At 33.3% G+C, this 18,853-nt stretch overlaps 2 protein-coding genes across 3 annotated transcripts in view; one reads left to right on the top strand and one right to left on the bottom strand.

Annotated features, from left to right (window-relative positions):
• The window catches only part of LOC110998844 (centaurin-gamma-1A), a 126,825-nt gene extending 113,621 nt beyond the window's left edge, over positions 1-13,204 (top strand). For both annotated transcript variants that reach the window (XM_022267635.2, XM_022267636.2), the window contains exons 4-15: positions 3,786-3,927; positions 4,035-4,169; positions 4,770-4,894; positions 6,619-7,143; positions 8,162-8,327; positions 8,654-8,848; positions 9,861-10,024; positions 10,520-10,631; positions 11,203-11,320; positions 11,799-11,918; positions 12,069-12,291; positions 12,636-13,204. In XM_022267635.2, coding sequence (XP_022123327.1) covers positions 3,786-3,927; positions 4,035-4,169; positions 4,770-4,894; positions 6,619-7,143; positions 8,162-8,327; positions 8,654-8,848; positions 9,861-10,024; positions 10,520-10,631; positions 11,203-11,320; positions 11,799-11,918; positions 12,069-12,291; positions 12,636-13,025 — 2,415 coding nt within the window. In that variant the 3' untranslated portion in view covers positions 13,026-13,204. The remainder of the gene's footprint in view (positions 1-3,785; positions 3,928-4,034; positions 4,170-4,769; positions 4,895-6,618; positions 7,144-8,161; positions 8,328-8,653; positions 8,849-9,860; positions 10,025-10,519; positions 10,632-11,202; positions 11,321-11,798; positions 11,919-12,068; positions 12,292-12,635) is intronic.
• A 2,646-nt stretch (positions 13,205-15,850) lies between these two features.
• On the bottom strand, positions 15,851-17,727 carry LOC110998848 (carcinine transporter-like). Its single transcript, XM_022267641.2, has one exon. It carries the CDS (start codon positions 17,522-17,524, stop codon positions 15,884-15,886), a length of 1,641 nt encoding a protein of 546 aa, XP_022123333.2. The 5' UTR covers positions 17,525-17,727; the 3' UTR covers positions 15,851-15,883.
• Positions 17,728-18,853: the final 1,126 nt, after the last annotated feature.

Raw genomic sequence — 18,853 nt, 5'->3', positions numbered from 1 at the left:
TTTACTGCCAGTTCTCAAATCAAGGGCGTAGAACGGAAGAGAAGAACTGGCAATAAACTGTCCGCCACTCTTTTTTACTCATTCTTAAAGAAAGAATCGGTACGCTTCTGTGAGTGTATAGGCGGCAGCATCACTTATCATCATGTGAGCTTCTGCCCGTTTGTTCCTGTTCTATATTTTAAAAAGCATGGACTTACAACAAAAAGATCTATACGTCGAAACACCTCGTGTTTGAAGTCGGTTAAGTTTTACGCGTATTATAAGCTCGAAGAAATGGAATTGATTGGTTCCATATATAGGAGCCTCTTGCGTCTCTCAACAGATCATAAAATTGGTTTAGTCAAAGGGTATGAATGTATAGCAGTGTACTGTCTAAAGTTGCGTCAGACAGCCAAATGTTCCCGAAAGAAATGCGATTTAACCCATCATTAAAAAGTTTCATATAGATGTAATTATTACATATGTTATTACTTTTCTTAATAGTAAAGACTTGAATGACGGCATAGTTACATAGAACTATAATATAATATTTGATAAAACATATATACATTGCTCCTGTGGTGTGATGCGGTGTGAGGACGAGTTCAGAAAAAAGATAATATATATAACATAAATTACATTGTTAATTTTTACTTTACACATATGAATGGACTTAAACACTCATTTAATAAAATGTAAGTGATACCATAAATTAGATATAGATGATATCGTTCTCGATCAAGAAAGTTGATTACAAAGTTGACATTATGACTACATGTACACTATTTTATCGATTTTAGCTGAGACGAGAGCAGACTCCCCTATCCATCATCTTGAACAAAATCTCCCTACACTTTTTAATGTTCTCAACAAAGACAAATAAAAAAGGGGATTTTAGCTCCTATTGTTTTAACATGGCGCCATACAGTCGGCACGTATAGTCAATAGAGGGTTTTTCCTAAGGGTCGGAAAACAGCCCTTATTGATCTGTGAAAGTACTACTCTAATTAGTGTTAGGCAGGCATATCCTGTAATCACTATTTCAATGATAAATCGCGTTTTTTGTTTTAAAAATATAATGGCCAACGTTTTGGTTGCTACGTATAGACATAGATACGTAAGTGTACGATATTGTAGGTAAATTTTTAATAACAAACATTAACAATCTATCATTAGATAAGTACATGTACTTCTTGTCTTAAAACCTTCGGCCTGTTGTCACTGTCACATTCTACATTGCCGAGTCTAGTATAATGTTAATAGTCATATAATAAGGTCCTACTGATATGTCGGATACTTCTTGAAAACCAGTTCGTGATCTTTCACATTTAACACAATAGAAACCGGCCAAGCCGTCAAGGAACACGCCGCACGCGTGAATTTAGATTATACGCATCTTTGTTATGACTATGAACAATTTGGTTACATTAGACAAAGAAGACTTATTTTAATCGTTATTTTATAAATTAAAAATATGACTTAAAACTTGTACTCTGAAGCAATGGGATTCCTTTTTGTATACTAGTTTGTTTAATATTAAATAAAAAATAAATTGGAATATCCTACCGGTAAACATATTTCAATGAAATGTTATTCTCGCTACAGATTTAATTAATAAATTGTTGACTATTAATACATATCATAAAATTTCTAATTACTCAACCACATAGTCCATATCGGTCGAATATTCTTGATCCGAATAAAAAAGGAATACCTTTCAATTGTAGTTAATTTTTTTATATTAGAAGTAGTTGCTCAATGACTCTAGGATGTTTCTACCTATATTAATTCCGCTTCTTGGCTTTCGAAGAAGCCATACACTTTGAAGGGATCCCAATCATATTCACAAGCAGGCGCTTGATAGAAACCGCAAAGAAGGCGGAAGCGTGGCCGTCCCAGGCAAACCTGGCGTCGTACAGTTGAGGACTTGGACCTAGGTGAGGCTAGGTTGACGAGGCTCAAGACCGAACGCGATAGAGACTCCACGTAGATCGTATCTGCCCCATCTAGTCGTTATAGGATATTATGTTCTTAGTTATATATGGAACTCAAATCAATCTATGGGATGTGTAATAAAGACTCCATAAAATATACATTATATGCCTATAATAAGAGAGATTGTGGTGAGTTTAAACAATTAGGCCAATCTGACAATCCAGAATTGATGTTGACTTTTACGTTTTAATATGGAACAAAGTAGCCCATATGTTTTATGTGAATGTCGTGAATTCTCGTAATAATTAGGTAATTTGTTACAGGATATTAAATTCGTTATCTGTCGAACTCATTCCGCATTTGGTATCTACATGTCCTGAAAAGATAATATTATTATAGTAAATGTTATGGAGAGAATTGTGATTTATCTTAACGGTATCATAAATTAATTAAATATTGTTGGACTAAACCAAGAACAGATTTTAAAAAATCAAATCAAATGTTATCTGTATAGAAACAACGACGATGATAAATAAAATAGTACTTTATAGTATTTTTAATATCTATAAGGTCCATAAAAGCGTCAGTAATGTTAAATTATTAAGTCCTTCACACAGCAATGATAGATTTCATCTCCAGTATATTTTGTTAAGCCATAATATAGGTAAATGCAGGGTTTGGACATGAGTGCATCCACTGAGGCTATCCTTTTCCCTTCCCGTTGTGTGAGCAAGACGGCAAATATGGAGGCTATGCAAGGTTCTATCCCGCCGCCCGCCCGCCCAGTTGCCTCCCGAACATTATTCCGTTCGCACAAAACGTTTTGTGAAAATCTTCTGTAGCTTTAGCTAAATATTCTTTGAAAATTACATTTGTATTCAATTTTTATCTATAAATAAACCTAGTGTTAATTTGTTTGTCATAGGATTCATCACAGTCGGGTGAGTTATTACTGACGTAGTCAAAATAATTATTATTTAATTTCAGACCTTGGTTTGGAATAAGTAGATTAATTTGAGTTTATATTAGGATCTAGGTTGTATTTTTTTAGTGTAATAAAGGCGTGATAAAGTATTGAGTTATATTTAATAATTTGATTACATGTGTAAAATACCAATTAATGGAAAGTACAGTTGAAAACCATATGTATATTTTTCCAATTGAAATCAAAACTATTTAATGATTATTTCATAATATTGGATTTGTATTACCAAAGATATTTAACAACTATGTCTTGCCTAATAAAAATCTGGAAAAATAAAGATTGATTTTTCTGTAATCTATTTTAATAAAAAGCTATGTTCATTAAATTTTTGACTTATCTTTCACATACTTTAATAATTTAGTATTGCAAATTTTTATATAGACATAATTTTCGCTTATTTTTGTCATTAATTACTCCGAATTAATTCTATAATGACTCCGAATAACTGTTTAATTTCAAATTGTATTTAAATAATAATTATTCGGAATAAAATAAGTATGTAACCTACACAAATGTATTAAACATCTTTATACTAATTTTTTAGACTCGTCTTAAATTAATATTGATCGAATTTTGTAGTTGTGCTATTTTACGCATAAAAATAGCTGGTAACCCTATATTTGTAAGTCCGTTAAACATCCAGACGAAACCCAACCCTTCCAACCCTTCATATGATAGCGGAATGACCCTTCATCGTTACGGTGAAACCATGGGAGTGGTTTTACCAAGCTAAGTTCTTATTAGGACTAAACTATTTCCTCGGTGAAAATCAAATAGCGAGTTCTCTTTACAATTTTTTTTTTGAGTTTATGACCTTTAGGCCAATACATTAATTTTATAGTTATTGTTGCCATGTATTTAAATAATGCTTGTTTTATTGTTACAGTTCACAGCATGGGTAGACGCAGTTATCTTCGTATTTAGTTTAGAAAACGAATCAAGCTATAATACAGTTTCAAATTACTTCAACAAAATGTCACATTATAGAAATTCTGCCGAAATACCAATAATATTAGTAGGAACACAAGGTACCCATTTTTTTGTTTTATGACTATCTTTTACTATACATCGTGATTACGATGCGTTTGATGCTTCCGCCAGTTATTTCGTATCTAATGAACGGTGGCTTTTCCAGATGCCATAAGTGAAAGCAGTCCCCGAGTTGTGGATGATAATCGCGCTCGCAAGTTGTCAAATGAACTCAGAAGGTGTTCATATTATGAGACATGTGCAACATATGGATTAAACGTTGAACGAGTGTTTCAAGATGGTAAGACTGAATCATAATATTAAAAATATATATATATTGAATGGTTATCGTTAAAGCGTAAGCTTGTGTAAATTATGAAGTATTCTATGTGTGAGAAAAAAATACAATTAAAACTATACGCTTGTTACGTTTGAAATGGCACCTACGCATGTTGCATTTGCGTCAGGGAATTATCTTGATGGGCGGTAGGTGGCAAATGGGGAACTGGCAACTGGCAACACCGGTCCCAAGTCGAGCGCGGAGCGGTCGTGTCATTCGTTCCGCATTGTTTACATTTTTGACAGCTGTTGTTTTAATATTTGCCGGTGATACGATCGTTACGGTTAATAATTTTAGAAAATAAAGAAAACGTAAATGGATAAATCAGTTTTATTCAAAACAAATATGTCGCCTATATCCAGTTTGAGACGTCGAAGTTCCTGTTACAATATACAGAGAGCAGAAGAACGCGATCGTCGAAAATCATCTAAATTCGAATGTGCGTGTTGTTTTTACCGTTTAAAGACCTTTCGTGTGTAGAATTAATATATTAGTGAATAGTTTTGCATGTGAATGAAGTGTGTATCAATACGTGTAAATATGTGTTGGTGATTTTTTCAGCATGCCAGAAGATTGTAGGTACGCGGTTGTCTGCTTCATCCCAATGTCTTTCTGGTTCGAGGCCGGTTACTCCACAACCGCTGGCAAACTCACCAAGCCATAACCATTCCACATTTCTATATAAGGTGAGTTTATATTATTGTGGCTTAATTATAAATTGTTGTGATCACGCTTCATCAAGCTGCGGCCTTGATGAAAACCAATATGTTATTGTTTCGCTATTTTTTACCATCACTATTACATTTAGCATCATACAGTTTATAAAGTATCCAAATTTTTCTATAATTCCCTACGATTTACTTTAAATATTGAGGTGCTTTAATATAGGTTTTTTTTAAAAACTGTAAACAGACTATTTATTTCATTGACAGCTATAAACTTATCATTATATCAAAGTGTTAAAATCTAGAAATAGCATTTCTTGAGAAGTCTCAAAATTCTATGAATGATAATCTTATCAAGTAAAGAAAAATTTGTATTGATAAGTGGTATCACATCAAAGATTAAATTATAGAAATCCTTTTTCCTGCTTTTACAAAGCATTTTCTTGATTAAATTGTTTAATTTTCTTCATAATAACTGAAAGAAATCTATATAGAATCTTTTTTGAAAAGTTAACTTAACAACTACAGGTGCCTGCTTTTTGTAAAACAAAATGTTAAGGAAAAATTAGGTTTCTTTAAGAGTCGCAAAATTCTTATTATTTCCTTAGCAGAAAATCATTGCAATATCTGAATAATCTAAATTAAGAATAAAGTATTAACTGCACAATCATGTATGTCTAATTGGCAGGAAAAATGACAAAATACAATGGATATGAATATAATTCCTGTATATGTCAAATGAATTAAATTTCTTGCTTACCTGTTTTTTATGTAAACAAATATTTAGCCTTATATTCATCTTTATTATTTTCCTTATTGACATGTGAAAGTGATAATTTATAATATCATATAACATTATATGAATGGTGTAATTTATAAACAGAGAAGACATTTATTCTATATTTTATATAACAGATAAAAAACAGTAAAATAAGGAATTTTGTCAGTAAAATTAGAATTTCTAGAAAATATCTAAATAAAATTATTGCAATTTTCCAAAAAAATGTCTAATTTTTTTTATTAAAATTTGATGAGATATTTAAAACTTGATATTAAGTAAACATATCAATTAACAAACCATATATAATTTTATATATGTTTTTTTGGTCATATTGCACAAATCAAATAGTTCGTGACAATTAGTTATGATTAACCAATCACAAACAATAGTTCCCTTCATAACCAATTTAGGTTCCTTAGATAGAATTGAGTTTCATTAAAGGCCTAAATTGAAATATGTAGTGCAAATAACCTTTAACTGTGATACAAAATTAAAATGCAATTTAATACTATGAATCGGACAATGATCTATGGGAAAACTAAGGATCTGTTTCACAATGTATGGATAAGTTCAAAATAAGCTATATAATATTTATTGGTAGGATAAACAGTATTGTTGCGTTTCACAACTGTCAGCGCTATTCGTCATGAAACGCGATGTTTCTTATTCTGAACTTTTATCTTCCAAATAATTTATATGTTGCATAGCTATTTAGTACTTTATCCATACATTATGAAAATAGCTATTCGACATGAAACGCGATGTCTCTTATTCGGAACTTTTTCTTCCGAATAATTTATGTGTTGAATAGCTATTTGGTACTTTAGCCAAACATTGTGAAACATACTCTAAGTATCAAACATTCTAGTCTATTGCCTTCTATAATTTTGTATTTAATTAAACATCTGTACTAAGCAAACTAAAGCGTCAACCGAAGTCTGAAACAAAATATTGTCCATTTCAGGACACACTACCACGAAGTCATCACACATTGTCAGCATCATCACACCACTTACACAGAGGAGCATCATCCTTTGACGCATCTTCAAATAGCAGCGGCATATCTTCTACACACGTAGTTGAAATTCACAGCACAAATGGCTCAGATACATCATCCCGATGGGGAAATTCTCTGGGCAGCCATGGTTCTTCATCTGGCCTTGTTTCCATAGCAACGGAAAATAACAATGTCAAGTACACAACGCAGCATTGTCTTGATAACCTTCAGTCTAAGGAATCAAAAGATCTCCCCACGCCGTCTTCTACTCCAACGACATCAAGAAAGTCTAGAAGACGGTCCAATCTATTCACACCCTCAAAGAAAGGTGATGACAGATTGAAAAACGGCGAGCTAGGGTCGGGACGAGCAATACCTCTCAAGCAAGGCTACTTATACAAGAAGAGCAGCAAAGCGTTGAACAAAGAGTGGAAGAAAAAGTATGTCACGTTATGTGATGATGGAAGACTCACGTATCATCCGAGTTTACATGTAAGTTGTTTTAAATCGCTATGAGCAATTAGAATTTTAAAATTCCTTTCAAACATATAAAGAATCTCTCTGGGTTTGTATCATTTGTAATACGAGTAATTTGCGTTAAACCTACTTGCCTCAATTTATTTTATTTATTTATTAACACTTCGTTACTTACGTTACGTTACTTCGTCAATATAAAAATGAAACATAGTAAAATAAAATGGAGAGCAACTGGCGGCCTTATCGTTTCCGAGCGATTTCTTCCAGGCAACCACTAATATAAATAAATAACTATCATATTTAATAATAATTTAATTTAATAATAGTTTATCAATAGATGAAACCAATTGAGGGATAGGTTATTTAGTGCTCTATAGCATTGATTTTTATAAGCTTTCGTAAATCCATACTAAAACAATTGTCTCCATGAAGAGGCATTGAACATTGACCAATTGATGTTCACGCTATCGAAGCATTTTATAAAGAATCTATGGAAGTTATTTTTATACTAGATCTTTTGTCTATTGTGTTAGGAATGTGTTATTTGTTATGGCTGGGATTTGTAACCGGTTTCGCGAGGCTGGTTCAAGGACACTATTGAAGGCGAGGTAATAAAATCTACATGACGGGTTTTAATGACCGTAATGGTTTAGGGTTACTTGTTACAACATATTACTACATTGTTATGCACTTTAGAGTTTAAATGTTGCCTGCGGTACATTTTGTACGCGTAAAACTTCGTATCAAAGTTTTTTAACCAAACTATATTAAACGATGTATATTTCTGGTCTTAGTTATTTGAAAACTATATTTGTTCTATGAAAAGCATACTTTCATACCTGGTTCCAAAGGCCTTGAATGAGTGAAATAGTTTTCATCAAGGGTTTTTAAATACATATTCCTAACAAACGAAATTAATAGAATACATTTTGTCAAAAGTATTTTAAAAATTTGCTGTTTCCTAGTATTAGTACTTTAAATTTATTTATTTATTCACACATAGCAATATCTATTTAATTAAGGGAATTTTTAGGATTATATGGAAGATGTGAATGGAAAAGAAATTGCCCTTCAGTATGTGACTGTCAAGGTACCAGGGCAGAAGCCTCGGGGTTCGAAATCTATTATCACAACTGTCCCAGGTTACAATGGTTACACCAACTTCGACATTCATGACAGCATTGGTGGACTATCATTGGGTAAGTGTTGACTTATTCATTAAATATATGAGTTAATGATTCCTATATTTAAAAAAAAAGCGTATTTGCTGATACAGAGTAAGCCTACTGATGGCCAAATTGGTATATGCGAAGAATTTACTACAACCTTTTTTGGGTAACCTAAATAAACATTCACAAATTCAATTCAATTTATTTAAAAAAAATACTTATTTTAACCATTTTGTATAAACGACTGAGTACGACTAAAGAACTAAAAGTAAATTTACACCTTCCATTCTTCTAATATTATATCTAGATGAATACACAGTTTATCAATACGAGTACATAATTTAATTTGATTACAGGTTACAAAGATAAGCCAACTCGGGCGACAGACAAAGCTCTTATGTCTGCGTTTGAAGCTATGAAGGAACCGGCGTCTAGCCGGCAGTCATTAGCATCAGAAGTTGATATCGCAAATGGAACCGACAAAGACACCCCACACGTGAAGAAAAGACATCGACGGATGAAAAGCAGCGGTGTTAAGAAGGACGAAGAAGGTATTGTCTCGGGTTATCTTAGATGTAAATATCAAAATACAAATTTAATGATATACATTATTAATAATTCAGTTAATATCAAGAAAACTGTTATCCATAGTTCAATTAAAATTGGCATTAGTCAGGCACGATCGCTCGTTTATTAGGCCATTTGCCTAAAATGCGTTTTGAACCGCGGTTTAGTAAACAAATGGCAATAGAGCCCTTATAGATAAGCCATTCCTATCTGTCCCTTAGACTACATTGAATCTTCATTTTTTATGTAAGGGGTCGTTTATGAATTACGTAAGAACTATAGGGGATGGAGGGGGATTGTGGCAACAGTAATAACATACTTTTTTACACATATTACCCACACATTGCCTACAATTACAAATTGCAGTAAATCTACTTGAACGGCCCCTAACAGGAGGTAAAGGGGCAGGAGGCTCGTGTGATACCGCCGCCTATGGACACACTCACATTGCCAGGAGCATCGTATGTGCGTTGCGCACCTATATAAATAAATAATATAAAAAAATATAATATAAAAATGCAACTCAAATTAAAGTTACTACATAACCCTAATCTATCTACTACGAAACATATCGCACTTGGCTACTTTTTGGTATATATAGTCTTTTATGATCGCCACTTATTTAACAAAAAAAAAAATTATCTACACACTGTATTATTGCTTTTTTATTATTGTATAATATTCTTTTTATATTTATAAATATTTCAGGAACATGTATACTTAAAAAACTATAATAGACCTGTATTTGTCTGTTTTATTCTACGAGTAGGTCATGTATTTAACTTTATAATCATATATTGTAAATTCTATTTTAAAAGGGTAAGTGTGGAGTTTCTTGCCCATTCTTCTCCAGGCGAAACTTTTGGAAGGGGCATCTAGAATCATCTTTGTTTTATTTAACGTTCGAAAGTGCCATTTTAGGTGGTGTTATTGGAATAAACGATTTGACTTTGACATTGAATGAGTTTTCTTAATGATATGAATTAATCTTTTCAGAGGGTGAAAGTGCAACATCCTGTGAATTTACAATAGTAAGTCTGGATGGCAAGCGTTGGCGATGGGAAGTCTGTGGAGGGAGTAGTCCTGGAGCAGCTGCAGCGGAAAGAGATGCCTGGGTTGCAGCAGTGGAAGCGCAGATACTGGCGTCCCTACAAGGACGGGTTAGTAAAAAATATTGTGAATAGTCAATTGAGTCATTGACTATATTTTTAGATACTTAGATAATCTAATTTAATTAGAATTGTTGGAGTCCCGTGGGGGAGATTCGAGGTGAAAGTACTAAATTCTATTTTGTTATGTTGGCAACACTGTTGATATTGTAGTTCGGCAGTGACATAATAGTTGTCAGTTGTGATCGTAAAACTCAATAGGACAAAATCAAAAGTTTTGTGAATTAGAATAAGACTTATATTATGACATAAACAATTTGTAGATTACTATTTAGATTATTTAACATAATTTTAAATTTTTCAGATTCCTTGCGTGCTTTTTTGTTCGTATATATACGTGACCGTCCGTTGTCTCATTCATTTTTATATGTGAAATGTTGTTTTCCTCTGCTTAAATTCATATAAAAACTTTATAATATTTTGTCTAGCTTAAATTTGCCATTTACTAATGAGTATTTCTTTAAAATAAATGTATATTTTTTTCAGACGTCCCGCCAGCCCGCACCAACGGGCGCGAATTCAACGGGCGACGTGCGAGCTACGTACTACATTAGGAGGGTGAAAGGAAACGACAAGTGTTGTGATTGTGGAGCTGCAGGTATTATGTTAATTATAATATTTAATTAAGTTTTTTTTAAAGAGTTTCATTACCTACTCAATTTAACCTTATAAGTGTCGCACCTAATTAAAGGCCGGCAACGCACTCGCGATTCCTCTTGCATCCATTTAACATCAGGTGAGCATGGCAGAAGGCCCGTTTGCCCCTTTTTATTTAAACAAATTATTATAAAGAAAAGGAATGCTAACAAAGGCTTGACCATGATAAGAAACTTTTGAGACTCAAAAGACGTATCTCGTTAGTAAATATTTTACAAGAGAAAATTATGAATGAAGATGATGAATATTCCTGAGACAGTAAAAGACGATACAAAAACACCCAACTCAACTCAAGTAAAGTGTCCATACAAACTTGGAGTGATATTTTTACTCATTAAAAAAACCGATCATTACTTACTCACTCAGGCTTTCATAGTATTATAAGCGTGGCGATTTCCTAAATCCTTGGAGTTACGCCCAGAGAGTATATAGACGCAATCATATTAATTCTCTACATAGCGATTAACATTTCATTGTTATATATTCTATTGTTTTCTGTGTTTTGTTAACAGATCCTGACTGGGCGAGTTTGAATTTAGGCGTATTAATATGCATAGAGTGTTCTGGCATACACAGAAACCTGGGCTCTCATATATCGAGGGTTAGGTCTCTGGACCTAGATGAGTGGCCGTAAGTAAATTTATTGTATCTCTATCTGATAAGCTAAATATTTTTAAATCAATAGTTAAGTAATAAGTATGTATTTGTTATGTGTTTATATGTCTGTATGAATTTTTGGTAAATTATTGCGAGGACTATCGACATTTTTAAAATTCGAGTGTGCTACTCCCTCAAAGGCCAGCAACGCACCCACTTAATATGGGCTGCGATGACTGCCATTTTTGGGCGTCCCGCAGGCTTGTTTACCCCCCTATTACATAAAAAACGTCCTGTGAAAGCAAAACATTTATGCACCAACGAAACTTTGGATTTCGAGCTAAAACCGGGCGTTCCATCAGACGTATACCATGACATTATGATTTCCGTATGTAAAATCCTATACATTTCTGACGTTCGGGAGTCATCTTATTGCATAGAAAAATCTGACTCTGAGTAAGTTAAATTTTTTAATATATAATGTGTTTTAAAAGATTCATTTGATTTCCAGTCTCGGTCACGTGAGCGTGATGGTGTCAATGGGCAATACTTTAGCCAATTCTATTTGGGAAGCGGACCTGCGGGGGCACATCAAACCTATCGCGGCCAGCAGTAGAGAGGATAAGGAGCGGTACGTTATTTTATTTATCCCAAGTAATAATGTATTTAAAAAAAAACCCTAAAAAACTTTGCTTGTCACTTTAAAGGCATTTGTGACGTATTACGTACCAAGTGCATATGTAATATTAAACTTTGATTTGAATTATATTTTAAATTTCAGGTGGATAAGAATGAAATACGAACGTCGGGCGTTCCTATCGAGCACAGAATCAAGCGTAGTGGGCGACGCGTTGAAGACGGCGTCCGCGCGTGGCGGGATGTCGACGATCGCCAGGCTGTTGGCCGCGCCGCCGCCGCGAGCCCCTTCCCCCACTGAGAGGTCCCTCGCCTTAAGAGCTGCGGCCGCTGCAGGACATTTATCTGCTGCCCAGCTTCTTATATGGGTGAGTATATTCAATATTCTTTGAAATGAAACTTTTCAATGAATTGTTGGAATCTCCCAATGTTATTATATTATTAATGCGAGTGTAATTATATTTTTGAGTGTGTGCTTAATACCATACATTGTCGCTGTTCATAACAATAAAACTTTTTTTTACTCTTATGTCAACTGGTATAAACTGATGAAGTAAGGACTTATGTTATTAATAAATAAGTCTTCTACCATCAAAAACAATCGTCAAAAACACATAATATTTATCGAACATTGACGAAATTAAATATTTTTTTCGTTTCCTGTATTTGATTTTCTACCCTGTGCACAGTTAAATGACAAAAATTTTTTCAGCACAATGGCAACCCCAACTTTCCGGACGCAGATGGCCACACTTGCCTATTCTACGCCCGGGCAGCGGCGAATCATCTCTCAGGGATACCGACTCAATTCCCCAAAAACCTCCAAATCACGTGCCCCCTCCACCCGTCCCCTCCCCAATCTTCTGGAAATACCTCAACTAGCTCCAGCTCGAGTGCGAAAAGCAAGGAAATCGAATGTAATTGCATTATTTTCGAACTACTAAACGCGCAAAGTTCGGCCAACGCGCTAATAGATATACTACTGGGGTTACAAAATAACCAGTTTAATTTCGATGTCGCTGGGGGCTTTGCGACCTTAGGCCGGCCCTCGCTTGGCCCAAACCTATCGCTTACTAACGGGAAATGTGGCAGCATCGTATAAAACATACCTAAGATGGCGGAATAAAATGGTAATTGTTACGATTTTTCAATAAAATTGCTGGTGTACTTACAAGATACGCCTTACGTAACCGTAACTTGATTGAAACTGTTTGAAAGTGTTCCAAAGAGTTTCAATCAATAAAAAATCTAATCAGGGAGCGTTCAAGTATTACGTAATGAATTTTGTGGGGGGGGGGGGGGTTAAAATATTACGGGGCGGGGATTGGTACAGAAAACATTTAACATTTCACAGTTCCACCTTAGAAAAAGCAGCTTAATTACAATTTTTTGTCACTTTCTGATACATTGTTTTTATAGTGATGAAAAGAGACAAATATGTTATATGGTAACAAAAGTAATAGTACCATTTTATTCCTGTTATTAGGTGCACAAGCTTAATGTGAGGTTACCAAAACACGAAGTATACACCTATAGTGCTATGTACATAAGTATTCTAAATAGTAATTTAAATTTGTTTTTTGAACTATGCTTTTTCGATTGTGCAATATAGTGAAAATGTCTCGCACCTATCTGACCCGCTGGTAGGGACACCCATTTTAATATTGACTAAGAGTACGTCTACTTAAGGTAAGTTTCAGAAGCGAGTCTTTCACTAAGTCTGACTCCCTTATTAATGTATTGCATTTTGACAAAGATCGTCAAAGCGAAATCGTTAAAATTGTACGAAAATACGTCCTAACGTAAGGCAAAGATTAAATAGCGTTGCACTTTTGGATACAATTTTGATGTAGTTCTCTCAAAAAAATAAACTTTGGAAAAAGAACTCAACTGCTATCGCTATTGGAGATTTCAGAGTCGTGCATATCTATTTCACAGTTAATTTTACGGTGCTTTATACATCACATTAGTATATTTTGTAGACAAATTTTGCGTTAACATACAAATTAATTGATGAAAATGTGTCGCAAATTGAACTTGTAGGTAATTTGAAATCATGAATTAACTAAATTTTATGTGTTTTTAGCTAATTTGTAAATTATACTAAAGTATTCAAGTCGAGAGAAAATTTATTAAGATTTATTTGTAGGTATTTTAACAAAAATTGTAACGTAACGTATACGCTTCAATACATGAATTGTTCAGTTCATTGCGTCGTGGCCACTTATGGTACCTTCATGAACCAATCGTAAATGAGTAACATTAACATAACATTCTCTTTAATTAAATGTCGGACAGTTGAATCAGTCAATTAGTTAAATTAAAAATGGTAAGGGTCTTTCATAAAGACAATTTTCATCTGATCTGAATCTGGCCACGACATATGCATAAGAATAGGAAATACTTTTTTTTTATTTATAATCTAAAGACATTTATTATTTTTATATTGAATTCCTATCCACAATTATGTGAATCCTTTTTGGTTTTCTATCGATTTTCAAGGATGCATATAACATTGGCATGGTAAAGATAACGCGACTTCATATAATATGCAATTTAGATAATGGCATGTAATTAGGTAAATATATGCATAGAACAAAAACATGTACATTATTGATTACTTCGTGTATGTTGCTGGTTTAATTATAGTAATTTTTCACATAATCTAACATCACAGTAAATCTTTTCTAGTTGTGTAGTGTTTGTGTGTTGATCACAAAACTGGTATTCTGTGTTTGAATATTTATTTGTCCATTAACGCAGATTTTTCATATCTGGTAGAATATCAGTATTAGGTATAGGTAGTTGTTAGATAAATTATTAAATTAGTGTACAAGATCTCAGCTCAACACTATTTTAGGCTATTTATAATGTCGCTTCTGTAAAAGATGTACTTTCGTATCACTTATCGATAAGTTAATAATAAAAAATATCGATTTATTTGAAAGATTTGAAACATTCCAATTTTAAATTATTTAAACGTAGAACTTAGTATTACTAGTTAGAGATTCCAAAAGCAAAGTTTATAAGTGTTCGCGTTTGCACCTACCTAAAGCATATGGTTAATGTGATAATCCTAAGATTTTTCAAAGTTAAGCCAAATGTACTGAACCCTTCTGTGCCTACTTTAGGTAGTACGCTTTATACCTACTTGTTTATAGATAAGAGATTACGATAAAATGTCTTCTAACTTTCCCTTGATACTCGAGAGATCGAGATATTCACGTAGATTAATGAATGCATTTATTTCTTATATAATTGTATTTGATGCAAAATTCATGTATTGTTATACGGATTTGTTTATTTCATATAATTCTTGATTCGGTATATAAGTCAATATTACCAAAAATACCTTATATTCCTTATAAGGAATACGATATTTTCGTGACATGGTATTTTGACTTTATACCGGCAATGGAAGACCTATTCTATACTTTTAATAGTGATTCGTTATTTGAATAAAGTATTTTAATTTCGTTACCCAGACGTGCGTGTTTTTTTTTTAATTTTGTTTTTATGCTATGATTGTTTTGTACAGGCCAAAGAGCTTATATTGTACATATTTACGGCGCACAGCAAGATGCTGTCTACGATTAGATCTTCGTTATTGTAATTTTTAAGAAATTTGTTGATGTTCTTAATCTTGTGAAATAAAGAATTACGAAGGACGTGACGAATTTTATTTGTTTAATAATGTAACACCTACACGCGTTAATAGCGATCTCTAACAGACCCAGCCTTGATTTAATTGGTTGGGAGATTCCGTAACTTTGTTTTTTTTTTTGTATTGATTCCACACAACGCCGATCGGCTACATGTTTAAAAACAATGCAACAGAAATATCTATCCTTACTCAATTTATAAAGAATATTTACTATATGAATGATTTGAAAGGATATAATAAATAAGCAAAAAGTTTGTACACATTTATTAATTAATATATTACATAAGGATATTATTCTATGTTTTTAAATCTTTATTAACAGTTTTATCCCAACTACATGCGAAAACCCATAGCTTATGATCTTTTGCTTGTTTCTCAGCATCATCAAATGTCTGAGGCATTACTTTATTCGCTGTTTCTGGTAAAAATAGTGCGGTTGCTGCAGCTACTAACGAACAAACAGATAATATCAATATCGGTAGGGAGCGATAGTATACCTCTGAATAAACTATGTATGGAGAGAAGATCATGGCAAAAGAGCTGCATATATGAGCTATGTTGACACCAGAAGCTCTAACTGCGGCGGGCAAAACTTCCGGGACCCATTGAATTGAGATATTGTACGCCATGTTTAGGACAAACCTCATAGACACGGCGCATGCTACTGATTGCCAACCCGAGAAACATGTAGTCATTACACCAAAAACTGAAGTAAGTACTAATAATACAAAAATGAGGACTCTTCTTCCAAATACGTCCATTATGAATCCCACCACCAACGAGGACGGAAGTTCTGTTGATGATATGAGTGTAAATGAAATAAAAAAATCGAAATCCAATAAGTTAATAGTTCTAAACAATGCGTCGAACGTCATGGCTACGAGAGTATACTGAAGGCATATTATAAGAAATATGTTTCTTAGGTATGGTCTTTTAAACACTTCTAAAATGCTCATATCTTTGGCTTCTTCACAATTCAAAGCATTTACCTTAAACTTTTCAATGAGGTCCGGTGGTATTACTTTCTTGTTCACTTCAGCAACTCTTTCGGCTTTCTTGATAGCTTCATCTACTCGACCTTTAGAAAGTAGCCATTTTGGGCTTTCAGGGAGATAAATTGGAGCTAATATTACAGTTAAAAGAGGAATTGACGTCACTAATGCTGTAATTTTCCAATCACCACAAGCTAAAGCTATCCACGGTAAAACGATTACTGCTAAGCAATAAAATACGCCAAAGGTTACGTTTGACACAGAACTCCTGTGTTTAGGAACAATAAATTCTAAGCAAATAAGATATGCCATTATCCTACATGAATCATACGCGGTCCCAGTAAGAAACCTATACACTGAAAAATCATAAATATTTGTAGAGAAAATAGTAAGAATTCCAAAGATACCTCCCATTAGAGTACTGATAATGGCGGCACTTAATCTTCCAAATCGGTCTGCTAGATAGCCGATTATCAAACTTCCAATAATAGATCCAACGAAATAGATAGCCTGTGCCGTAGCAGGATAACTGTCTTTATCACAAACCCATCCCATTTCACTGGTTATTGTTGAATAAGGTATTTCACTCTTGTTGAATTCCCATCCATGTTGGCAAGGAATAGTTGGCGTATTACTGTCAGGTTTATTTCCTGTTGAAACTACGTCAGCCCAGTTCACATCATAAGTCGAACATCTTGAATATCCAAAGCGAGACTTGTCTGGGGGCGCCGCATACTCCCTTCTTTCGATTTCAGTCAAGTTTTCCAATTCGGGGATTCTACACCAATGATTTGGAGATACTTCCGTCAAGAAAATTTGCGTAAAGTATACGAATACAACAAATGTGTAGAAGGGAAACATCGCGAAGGACATGTAAAGTTGATAGGGGCCAAGCTCGCCCGCGGCGGAGAGCAAGGAATCAAAATCGACATCTTGTTCTGACATAATTGTTAAGTTTTGACTTCTTTCACTAAGCTTTTATTTGGGTTTATTGACACGATATCTGATTACACTTTCACTTTTTTCCACAGATAAATCCATAATTTTGATTTTGGTCCATCTACATTGCAATCCTCTATTACAAATGACAAACTAAACCGGTCTCATCTGGGTGAATATTCCAACAGCGAACAAACTGAGAATGTATTGAAAAAAAATACCAGTTTACGTCGTGAAACATATACAGGCAGTAGCAAAATAAGCTATAATTTAACTGACAGGATAATGCGAAAAAATATATTTACCTACTTTTATTTCATGGAATAGAAGGATGGAATTTAATTATGCTACATATATTTTATTAATAAATAGCTATATTATTATTATTATTTTGAAGTTTTTTATAACTGAGTGGGTATTGTATTGTGTTTATATATATTATACAAGTGATATTATTAACCAGGTATTTAAATCCCATATACCAGCAAATATAGAACAAAATTTAAGGAGTTCAAATAATTTACCTAATTATGTTTTTTACGTCTCTTCCACCATACCATCCAAATTAATTTATTCAAATCTATAATGAGTTTTAAATTGCTTTTCTTGGTTTTAATTAGAATTATGTTTACATTAACATCGATTGATATAATCAAAATTAAATTGGGATTTTAAGTTTTCGTTTTAACTTAATTATTTCATCGATTTATTTATTTATTTGGAAACAAAACATATAGGTACAGTCTTTACAATAAAAATAAAGTTAAAAAAAACAAAAAATGAACACATTAGATGTATCCACAATAGGTTTCACTTATATATTTTAGGCATACATAGACACAGTTAAAACATGTTACTAAAACAATTGGATGTCATACTGTATAAAATTCATGAATTAGTGAGTGTACGTCCAATCGTTCGATCCATATGTCTCAATTAATACAATCTATATGAAACATGATTGACAAAACATTGATGGTAACCTTTTCATATAAATTGTATTGCGACCCTGAATTGTTTGTCAAAATATTAAATTTTGTGATAATTATTATAAACCGTTCTTTATATAGCGTGTGGACCTCGTGATTCAGCGATATTAGGTTCGATTTCGGTCGGAGTTGTTTATGATGATACTTGAGTATAGTATTGCTTCATTGTGTTGCCGTAAACCAAAGATCTCAGATATAAGAGAAGCATGAGCAGTGTAAAAAAAAATATATATATATTATATATAAACCATAAATGTTTATGGTTTCTTGGATATTTCGGACTCATTTTGAAGAAATAATTTTTTCCACGCGGTTTTTGAAGTATATACACTATCATATTACGTGT

This window comes from Pieris rapae, chromosome 2 (assembly GCF_905147795.1).
Source record: "Pieris rapae chromosome 2, ilPieRapa1.1, whole genome shotgun sequence".
Classification (NCBI taxonomy): domain Eukaryota; kingdom Metazoa; phylum Arthropoda; class Insecta; order Lepidoptera; family Pieridae; genus Pieris; species Pieris rapae.
The sequence above is the reverse complement of the archived record's forward strand: the minus strand, read 5'-3'. Positions and strand labels throughout refer to the sequence as shown.

Coding starts and splice junctions, on each gene's coding strand:
- LOC110998848 (XM_022267641.2), bottom strand. CDS start 17,524: ATGTCAGAACAAGATGTCGATTTTGATTCCTTGCTCTCCGCCGCGGGC.